Source organism: Babylonia areolata, chromosome 26 (genome assembly GCF_041734735.1).
Source record: "Babylonia areolata isolate BAREFJ2019XMU chromosome 26, ASM4173473v1, whole genome shotgun sequence".
NCBI lineage: Eukaryota > Metazoa > Mollusca > Gastropoda > Neogastropoda > Buccinidae > Babylonia > Babylonia areolata.
The window spans coordinates 29,938,403-29,949,903 of record NC_134901.1 but is presented as its reverse complement, the minus strand read 5'-3'; the positions used below and the strand labels follow the sequence as shown (position 1 = coordinate 29,949,903).

The 11,501-nt window shown below is 40.9% G+C and overlaps 1 protein-coding gene across 1 annotated transcript in view; it reads right to left on the bottom strand.

Moving 5' to 3' along the window:
• LOC143300288 (uncharacterized) overlaps positions 1 to 11,501 on the bottom strand; it is a 69,557-nt gene that overhangs the window by 42,751 nt on the left and 15,305 nt on the right. Inside the window, exons 10-11 of the mRNA XM_076613883.1 lie at positions 11,140 to 11,352; positions 10,015 to 10,215 (exon numbers count right to left, since the gene is read on the bottom strand). Of these exons, the coding sequence (XP_076469998.1) occupies positions 10,015 to 10,215; positions 11,140 to 11,352 (414 nt within the window). The remainder of the gene's footprint in view (positions 1 to 10,014; positions 10,216 to 11,139; positions 11,353 to 11,501) is intronic.

The window sequence follows — 11,501 nt, the reverse complement described above, 5'->3', positions numbered from 1 at the left end:
GTGTGTGTGTGTGTGTGTGTTTGTGTGTGTGTGTGTGCATGCGCATCTGTGTGCGTGTGTGTGTGTACATGTACATGCATGTTTTATATGTGAGTTTGAGTGCATGTGAGTGTGCTTATGTGAGTGTTCATGTGCATGCATATGCGTGTGTGTGTGTGTGTGTGTGTGTGTGTGTGTGTGTGTGTGTGTGCTGTGTGACTGTATATATGTGTGTGTGGATGTGTGTGTGTGCATATATTTGTATGTTTGTGTGTTGCATTTGCATGTGTATTTATGTATACATGTTTATTCAAGCATGTGTATGATAGTCATTCATGTCTGACAATGACCATCAGAACAGCAGAGGAGGCAACTGCTGTCCTGACTATCTGGGCTAGAATTTGATTATAATGGAAAGTGTCTTGCCCAAGTTACACCCCCACTCTCTTGGCCAAGAAGCATGTGTGCGTGAAGTTAAAGATCATTGCACATGTGTAGTTCAAATCAAAATAACATAGAAACCAAAAGCACGAGAGAGGGAGACTGGATGACAGAGAAAGAAAGAGAGGAAGAGAGAGAGACAGAGATACAGATAGAGAGAGAGAGACAGAGAGAGCCCAAGAGTGTCAGAGAGAGAGAGAGAGTTAAAGAAAAGGGGACAGAGATGGATAGAGAGTCAAATGTGAAAAGAGTTCACAAGCGTTCAAGCATCAAGCTGTGCAATGTTTCACAAAATCACCAAGTGTGTTTATAAATGATGCGTGTGAGTGGATATGATTTTGTAAAACTACTACAAAGAGAATGCTTTACAAAACAAACATATTCTTATCATTTTCATTTAGACATACATGTGTGTGTGTGTGTGTGTGTGTGTGCACGCGCGCACACGCGTGCCTGTCTGTGTGTGTGTGTGTGTGTGTGTGTGTGTGTGTGTGTGTGTGTGTGTGTGCCCAGTGCAGCAGGGCCATTTCAGGGTGATTACATGTTAGTTCTTAAAACCAGCTGAAGATGACCTAAAATAGCTTCCCACAACAACAACTTCATGGAGCTAGCTGTAACATGTTTGTGTCTGATATAACCCTGCATACATTAACATTTTCAACACTGTGTCTGAAATACTCCTGCATACATTAACGTTTTCAACACTATATGTTTATGTCTAATATACTCCTGCATTCATTAACATTTTCAACACTATATGTTTATGTCTAATATACTCCTGCATTCATTAACATTTTCAACACTATATGTTTATGTCTGATATATTCCTGCATACATTAACGTTTTCAACACTATATGTTTATGTCTGATATATTCCTGCATACATTAACGTTTTCAACACTATATGTTTATGTCTGATATACCCTGCATACATTAACATTTTCAACACTATTATATGTTTATGTCAGACATACTCCTGCATACATTAACGTTTTCAACACTATGCAAACTAGAACAGACTATATATCAATACTTTACTCCATTACCTTTGCATCATCCTCTTTTATTACCTTTTAAGATTTATAAACCCTCTCTAGTTCACACTCTTCTTCAGGTCTATTAACTGATGATGACGATAATGCAGTGAATGTTTTCATTCTGTGCTCACAACAAACATATTGTGTTGTTTCCCACACACATGACACACACATCAAGAGGAGCACACTTTATCCGGCAATGTTTAAATGACGCATTGAATGTTTCAATTTTTGTGCTCACAACAAACATAACTGTGCTGTTTCCAACACGCATAACGCACACTGTGAGCACACTTTACCCTGCATTTTTTGAATGGCGCTGCCTGTGGAGGGAGAAAAAGCAAGGCGTAAATAACACAACTTCTACAGTGCTGATAATTCCTTGAAGAAACAAAACATCCCAAGGCCAGTGCTCATTCTCCAGTCTTGACACAGTGGTATGTGCATTCCCCACTTCAGTGTTAACAGTCCCCCGAAACACACCTCTTTCTGATTCCCCAGTTCAGAGTTAACAGTCTCTTAAAACACATCCCTTTCTTTCTGATTCCCCAGTTCAGTGTTAACAGTCTCTCAAAACACACCTTTTTCTTTCTGATTCCCCAGTTCAGAGTTAACAGTCTCTTAAAACACACCTCTTTCTTTCTGATTCCCCAGTTCAGTGTTAACAGTCTCTTAAAACACACCTCTTTCTGATGCCCCAGTTCAGTGTTAACAGTCTCTCTAAACACATCCCTTTCTCTCTGATTCCCCAGTTCAGTGTTAACAGTCTCTCAAAACACACCTCTTTCTGATTCCCCAGTTCAGTGTTAACAGTCTCTTAAAACACACATCTTTCTGATTCCCCAGTTCAGTGCTAACAGTCTCTTAAAACACACCTCTTTCTTTCTGATTCCCCAGTTCAGTGCTAACAGTCTCTTAAAACACACCTCTTTATTTCTTATTCCCCAGTTCAGTGTTAACAGTCTCTCAAAACACACCTCTTTCTTTCTGATTCCCCTGTTCAGTGCTAACAGTCTCTCAAAGCACACCTCTTTCTTTCTTATTCCACAATTCAGTGCTAACAGTCTCTCAAAGCACACCTCTTTCTTTCTGATTCCCCTGTTCAGTGCTAACAGTCTCTCAAAGCACACCTCTTTCTTTCTTATTCCACAATTCAGTGCTAACAGTCTCTCAAAGCACACCTCTTTCTTTCTTATTCCACAATTCAGTGTTAACAGTCTCTCAAAACACACCTCTTTCTTTCTGATTCCCCAGTTCAGTGCTAACAGTCTATCAAAACACACCTCTTTCTTTCTGATTCCCCAGTTCAGTGTTAACAGTCTCTCAAAACACACCTCTTTCTGATTCCCCAGTTCAGTGTTAACAGTATCTCAAAATACACCTCTTTCTTTCTGATTCCCCAGTTCAGAGTTAACAGTCTCTCAAAATACACCTCTTTCTTTCTGATTCTCCAGTTCAGTGTTAACAGTCTCTCAAAACACACCTCTTTCTGATTCCCCAGTTCAGATTTAACAGTCTCTCAAAATACAACTCTTTCTTTCTGATTCCCCAGTTCAGAGTTAACAGTCTCTCAAAACACACCTCTTTCTTTCTGATTCCCAAGTTCAGTGTTAACAGTCTCTCAAAACACACCTCTTTCTTTCTGATTCCCCAGTTCAGAGTTAACAGTCTCTCAAAACACACCTCTTTCTTTCTGATTCCCCAGTTCAGAGTTAACAGTATCTCAAAACACACCTCTTTCTGATTCCCCAGTTCAGTGTTAACAGTCTCTCAAAATACACCTCTTTCTTTCTGATTCCCCAGTTCAGAGTTAACAGTCTCTCAAAACACACCTCTTTCTGATTCCCCAGTTCAGTGCTAACAGTCTCTCAAAATACACCTCTTTCTTTCTGATTCCCCAGTTCAGTGTTAACAGTCTTTCAAAACATACCTCTTTCTTTCTGATTCCCCAGTTCAGTGCTAACAGTCTCTCAAAACACACCTCTTTCTTTCTGATTCCCCAGTTCAGAGTTAACAGTCTCTTAAAACACATCCCTTTCTTTCTGATTCCCTAGTTCAGTGTTAACAGTATCTCAAAACACACCTCTTTCTGATTCCCCAGTTCAGAGTTAAAAGTCTCTCAAAACACACTTCTTTCTTTCTGATTCACCAGTTCAGTGCTAACAGTCTCTCAAAACACACCTCTTTCTGATTCCCCAGTTCAGTGCTAACAGTCTCTCAAAATACACCTCTTTCTGATTCCCCAGTTCAGAGTTAACAATCTCTCAAAACACACCTCTTTCTTTCTTATTCCCCAGTTCAGTGTTAACAGTATCTCAAAACACACCTTTTTCTTTCTGATTCCCCAGTTCAGAGTTAACAGTCTCTCAAAACACACCTCTTTCTGATTCCCCAGTTCAGTGTTAACAGTCTCTCAAAACACACCTCTTTCTTTCTGATTCCCCAGTTCAGTGTTAACAGTCTCTCAAAACACACCTCTTTCTTTCTGATTCCCCAGTTCAGTGGTAACAGTCTCTCAAAACACACCTCTTTCTTTCTTATTCCCCAGTTCAGAGTTAACAGTCTCTCAAAACACACCTCTTTATTTCTGATTCCCCAGTTCAGTGTTAACAGTCTCTCAAAACACACCTCTTTCTTTCTTATTCCCCAGTTCAGAGTTAACAGTCTCTCAAAACACACCTCTTTCTTTCTGATTCCCCAGTTCAGTGTTAACAATCTCTCAAAACACACCCCTTTCTTTCTGATTCCCCAGTTCAGTGCTAACAGTCTCTTAAAACACACCTCTTTCTGATTCTCCAGTTCAGTGCTAACAGTCTCTCAAAATACACCTCTTTCTTTCTGATTCCCCAGTTCAGAGTTAACAGTCTCTCAAAATACACCTCTTTCTTTCTGATTCTCCAGTTCAGTGTTAACAGTCTCTCAAAACACACCTCTTTCTGATTCCCCAGTTCAGATTTAACAGTCTCTCAAAATACACCTCTTTCTTTCTGATTCCCCAGTTCAGAGTTAACAGTCTCTCAAAACACACCTCTTTCTTTCTGATTCCCAAGTTCAGTGTTAACAGTCTCTCAAAACACACCTCTTTCTTTCTGATTCCCCAGTTCAGAGTTAACAGTCTCTCAAAACACACCTCTTTCTTTCTGATTCCCCAGTTCAGAGTTAACAGTATCTCAAAACACACCTCTTTCTGATTCCCCAGTTCAGTGTTAACAGTCTCTCAAAATACACCTCTTTCTTTCTGATTCCCCAGTTCAGAGTTAACAGTCTCTCAAAACACACCTCTTTCTGATTCCCCAGTTCAGTGCTAACAGTCTCTCAAAATACACCTCTTTCTTTCTGATTCCCCAGTTCAGTGTTAACAGTCTTTCAAAACATACCTCTTTCTTTCTGATTCCCCAGTTCAGTGCTAACAGTCTCTCAAAACACACCTCTTTCTTTCTGATTCCCCAGTTCAGAGTTAACAGTCTCTTAAAACACATCCCTTTCTTTCTGATTCCCTAGTTCAGTGTTAACAGTATCTCAAAACACACCTCTTTCTGATTCCCCAGTTCAGAGTTAAAAGTCTCTCAAAACACACTTCTTTCTTTCTGATTCACCAGTTCAGTGCTAACAGTCTCTCAAAACACACCTCTTTCTGATTCCCCAGTTCAGTGCTAACAGTCTCTCAAAATACACCTCTTTCTGATTCCCCAGTTCAGAGTTAACAATCTCTCAAAACACACCTCTTTCTTTCTTATTCCCCAGTTCAGTGTTAACAGTATCTCAAAACACACCTTTTTCTTTCTGATTCCCCAGTTCAGAGTTAACAGTCTCTCAAAACACACCTCTTTCTGATTCCCCAGTTCAGTGTTAACAGTCTCTCAAAACACACCTCTTTCTTTCTGATTCCCCAGTTCAGTGTTAACAGTCTCTCAAAACACACCTCTTTCTTTCTGATTCCCCAGTTCAGTGGTAACAGTCTCTCAAAACACACCTCTTTCTTTCTTATTCCCCAGTTCAGAGTTAACAGTCTCTCAAAACACACCTCTTTATTTCTGATTCCCCAGTTCAGTGCAGCAGGCCATTTCAGGGCACTTCGTTTATTCTTAAACCAGTAAGATGACCTAAAATAGCTTCCCACAACAACACCTTCATGGAGCTAGCTGTAACATGTTTGTGTCTGATATAACCCTGCATACATTAACATTTTCAACACTGTGTCCTGAAATACTCCTGCATACATTAGCGTTTTCAACACTATATGTTTATGTCTGATATATTCCTGCATACATTAACATTTTCAACACTATATGTTTATGTCTAATATACTCCTGCATTCATTAACATTTTCAACACTATATGTTTATGTCTGATATATTCCTGCATACATTAACGTTTTCAACACTATATGTTTATGTCTGATATATTCCTGCATACATTAACGTTTTCAACACTATATCTTTATGTCTAATGTACTCCTGCATTCATTAACATTTTCAACACTATATGTTTATGTCTGATATATTCCTGCATACATTAACGTTTTCAACACTATATGTTTATGTCTGATATATTCCTGCATACATTAACGTTTTCAACACTATATCTTTATGTCTGATATATTCCTGCATACATTAACGTTTTCAACACTATATCTTTATGTCTAATGTACTCCTGCATTCATTAACATTTTCAACACTATATGTTTATGTCTGATATACCCTGCATACATTAACATTTTCAACACTATTATATGTTTATGTCAGACATACTCCTGCATACATTAACGTTTTCAACACTATGCAAACTAGAACAGACTATATATCAATACTTTACTCCATTACCTTTGCATCATCCTCTTTTATTACCTTTTAAGATTTATAAACCCTCTCTAGTTCACACTCTTCTTCAGGTCTATTAACTGATGATGACGATAATGCAGTGAGTGTTTTAATTCTGTGCTCACAACAAACATATTGTGTTGTTTCCCACACACATGACACACACATCAAGAGGAGCACACTTTATCCGGCAATGTTTAAATGACGCATTGAATGTTTCAATTTTTGTGCTCACAACAAACATAACTGTGCTGTTTCCAACACGCATAACGCACACTGTGAGCACACTTTACCCTGCATTTTTTGAATGGCGCTGCCTGTGGAGGGAAGAAAAGCAAGGCGTAAATAACACAACTTCTACAGTGCTGATAATTCCTTGAAGAAACAAAACATCCCAAGGCCAGTGCTCATTCTCCAATCTTGACACAGTGGTATGTGCATTCCCCACTTCAGTGTTAACAGTCCCCCGAAACACACCTCTTTCTGATTCCCCAGTTCAGAGTTAACAGTCTCTTAAAACACATCCCTTTCTTTCTGATTCCCTAGTCCAGAGTTAACAGTCTCTCAAAACACACCTCTTTCTGATTCCCTAGTCCAGAGTTAACAGTCTCTCAGAACACACATCTTTCTGATTCCCTAGTCCAGAGTTAACAGTCTCTCAGAACACACATCTTTCTGATTCCCTAGTCCAGAGTTAACAGTCTCTTAAAACACATCCCTTTCTTTCTGATTCCCTAGTCCAGAGTTAACAGTCTCTCAGAACACACCTCTTTCTGATTCCCTAGTCCAGAGTTAACAGTCTCTCAGAACACACCTCTTTCTGATTCCCTAGTCCAGAGTTAACAGTCTCTCAGAACACACCTCTTTCTGATTCCACAGTTCAGTGCTAACAGTCTCTCAAAATACACCTCTTTCTTTCTGATTCCCCAGTTCAGAGTTAACAGTCTCTCAAAACACAGTTCTTTCTGATTCCCCAGTTCAGTGTTAACAGTCTCTCAAAACACAGTTCTTTCTGATTCCCCAGTTCAGTGTTAACAGTCTCTCAAAATACACCTCTTTCTTTCTAATTCCCCAGTTCAGTGTTAACAGTCTCTCAAAACACACCTCTTTCTTTCTGATTCCCCAGTTCAGTGCTAACAGTCTCTCAAAACACACCTCTTTCTTTCTGATTCCCCAGTTCAGTGTTAACAGTCTCTCAAAACACACCTCTTTCTTTCTGATTCCCCAGTTCAGAGTTAACAGTCTCTCAAAACACACCTCTTTCTGATTCCCCAGTTCAGTGCTAACAGTCTCTCAAAATACACCTCTTTCTTTCTGATTCCCCAGTTCAGTGTTAACAGTCTCTCAAAACACACCTCTTTCTGTCTGATTCCCCAGTTCAGTGTTAACAGTCTCTCAAAACACAGTCTTTCTTTCTGATTCCCCAGTTCAGAGTTAACAGTCTCTCAAAACACACCTCTTTATTTCTGATTCCCCAGTTCTGTGTTAACAGTCTCTCAAAACACACCTCTTTCTTTCTGATTCCCCAGTTCAGTGCTAACAGTCTCTCAAAACACACCTCTTCTTCTGATTCCCCAGTTCAGTGTTAACAGTCTCTCAAAACACACCTCTTTCTTTCTGATTCCCCAGTTCAGTGCTAACAGTCTCTCAAAACACACCTCTTTCTTTCTGATTCCCCAGTTCAGTGCTAACAGTCTCTCAAAATACACCTCTTTCTGATTCCCCAGTTCAGAGTTAACAGTCTCTCAAAACACACCTCTTTCTTTCTGATTCCCCAGTTCAGTGTTAACAGTCTCTCAAAACACACCTCTTTCTTTCTGATTCCCCAGTTCAGAGTTAACAGTCTCTCAAAACACACCTCTTTCTGATTCCCCAGTTCAGTGTTAACAGTCTCTCAAAACACACCTCTTTCTTTCTGATTCCCCAGTTCAGTGTTAACAGTCTCTCAAAACACACCTCTTTCTTTCTGATTCCCCAGTTCAGTGGTAACAGTCTCTCAAAACACACCTCTTTCTTTCTTATTCCCCAGTTCAGAGTTAACAGTCTCTCAAAACACACCTCTTTATTTCTGATTCCCCAGTTCAGTGTTAACAGTCTCTCAAAACACACCTCTTTCTTTCTGATTCCCAAGTTCAGTGCTAACAGTCTCTCAAAACACACCTCTTTCTTTCTTATTCCCCAGTTCAGAGTTAACAGTCTCTCAAAACACACCTCTTTCTTTCTGATTCCCCAGTTCAGTGTTAACAATCTCTCAAAACACACCCCTTTCTTTCTTATTCCCCAGTTCAGTGCTAACAGTCTCTTAAAACACACCTCTTTCTGATTCTCCAGTTCAGTGCTAGCAGTCTCTCAAAATATACCTCTTTCTTTCTGATTCCCCAGTTCAGTGTTAACAGTCTCTCAAAACACACCTCTTTCTTTCTGATTCCCCAGTTCAGTGTTAACAGTCTCTCAAAACACACCTCTTTCTTTCTGATTCCCCAGTTCAGTGGTAACAGTCTCTCAAAACACACCTCTTTCTGATTCCCCAGTTCAGAGTTAACAGTCTCTCAAAACACACCTCTTTCTTTCTGATTCCCCAGTTCAGTGTAACAGTATCTCAAAACACACCTCTTTCTGATTCTTGAGTTCAGTGCTAACAGTCTCTCAAAACACTTCTTTCTTTCTGATTCCCCAGTTCAGTGCTAACAGTCTCTTAAAACACACCTCTTTCCTTCTGATTCTCCAGTTCAGTGTTAACAGTCTCTCAAAACACACCTCTTTCTTTCTGATTCCCCAGTTCAGAGTTAACAGTCTCTCAAAATACACCTCTTTCTTTCTGATTCCCCAGTTCAGATTTAACAGTCTCTCAAAATACACCTCTTTCTTTCTGATTCCCCAGTTCAGAGTTAACAGTCTCTCAAAACACACCTCTTTCTTTCTGATTCCCCAGTTCAGTGTTAACAGTCTCTCAAAACACACCTCTTTCTTTCTGATTCCCCAGTTCAGAGTTAACAGTCTCTCAAAACACACCTCTTTCTGATTCCCCAGTTCAGTGCTAACAGTCTCTCAAAATACACCTCTTTCTTTCTGATTCCCCAGTTCAGAGTTAACAGTCTCTCAAAACACACCTCTTTCTTTCTGATTCCCCAGTTCAGTGTTAACAGTCTCTCAAAACACACCTCTTTCTTTCTGATTCCCCAGTTCAGAGTTAACAGTCTCTCAAAACACACCTCTTCTTTCTGATTCCCCAGTTCAGTGCTAACAGTCTCTCAAAACACACCTCTTTCTTTCTGATTCCCCAGTTCAGTGTTAACAGTCTCTCAAAACACACCTCTTTCTTTCTGATTCCCCAGTTCAGTGCTAACAGTCTCTCAAAACACACCTCTTTCTTTCTGATTCCCCAGTTCAGTGTTAACAGTCTCTCAAAACACACCTCTTTCTTTCTGATTCCCCAGTTCAGTGCTAACAGTCTCTCAAAACACACCTCTTTCTTTCTGATTCCCCAGTTCAGTGTTAACAGTCTCTCAAAACACACCTCTTTCTTTCTGATTCCCCAGTTCAGTGCTAACAGTCTTTCAAAACACACCTCTTTCTTTCTGATTCCACTTAAGCGGCATAGGGGTTAAGTAAAACTAATATGTTAAAAAAAATACACACACACACACACACACACACACACATACACACACACATTCTAAGATCTTCAACAACAAAAAACGGAAACAATGAACAAAGAAAGCAACAAGATGGCTCACCAAACTTGTCCTTGAGGGACATCTTCTTGTTCGACTTCTTCTCCTCGTCCATGGCGACGAAGGGGCGGTAAAGGGGGGGCGGGGGAGACAACTGCAGGTTCTCCCACTCTACACCCCCTCCCTCTGTCCTTTTGGTGGCCACGGGGGGAGGGAGGGGCGTGGCCTCCACAGGGGTCAGGGTTCGCTGTGTCGGGTTGGGCTCTGTACACCGCAAAGAGAAACACAAAATGAGCTCAGAAAACATTTAGACAGCTTCACACAAGGTGTACAGCTCAGAAAACATTTAGACAGCTTCACACAAGGTGTACAGCTCAGAAAACATTTAGACAGCTTCACACAAGGTGTACAGCTCACAAAACATTTAGACAGCTTCACACAAGGTGTACAGCTCAGAAAACATTTAGACAGCTTCACACAAGGTGTACAGCTCATAAAACATTTAGACAGCTTCACACAAAATGTACATCTCATAAAACATTTAGACAGCTTCACACAAAATGTACATCCCATAAAACATTTAGACAGCTTCAAACAAAATGTACAGCTCATAAAACAATCATAGCAGGACAGTAGGACAGTATCTATCCATGTCTCTCACCTGGCATGGTGTATCTATCCATATCTCTCACCTGGCATGGTGTATCTATCCATATCTCTCACCTGGCATGGTGTATCTATCCATATCTCTCACCTGGCATGGTGTATCTATCCATGTCTCTCACCTGGCATGGTGTATCTATCCATGTCTCTCACCTGGCATGGTGTATCTATCCATGTCTCTCACCTGGCATGGTGTATCTATCCGTATCTCTCACCTGGCATGGTGTATCTATCCATGTCTCTCACCTGGCATGGTGTATCTATCCGTATCTCTCACCTGGCATGGTGTATCTATCCATGTCTCTCACCTGGCATGGTGTATCTATCCATGTCTCTCACCTGGCATGGTGTATCTATCCGTATCTCTCACCTGGCATGGTGTATCTATCCGTATCTCTCACCTGGCATGGTGTATCTATCCGTATCTCTCACCTGGCATGGTGTATCTATCCATATCTCTCACCTGGCATGGTGTATCTATCCATGTCTCTCACCTGGCATGGTGTATCTATCCATATCTCTCACCTGGCATGGTGTCCTGGTTGGGATCCTGTATGGGGGAGGGGGGGTTGGAGCCAGCAGGTCCTGCAGGTGCTGATGCTTCAGCTGCCGGTGCCACCTCCTCCTCCTCCTTGAGGGCAGCCTGCCCCCCTGCCTCCTTTCCCTCCTCCTCCCCCCCCTCTCCACCCTCCGCTGGCTCCGGAGCCTCTCCTTCTCCCTCCCCTTCTCCTTTGTCCTCTGGGTAACATCGCCGTTCACCAGTCATTTAGTTTTCTATGGGGATGAATGAATGAATGAAACTTGACTGTTTATCATACAATGATCTTTACACAAGGGTGAGCAAATCTGGGGAACATTGCCATTCACCAGTTGTTTTTTTCAGGGGG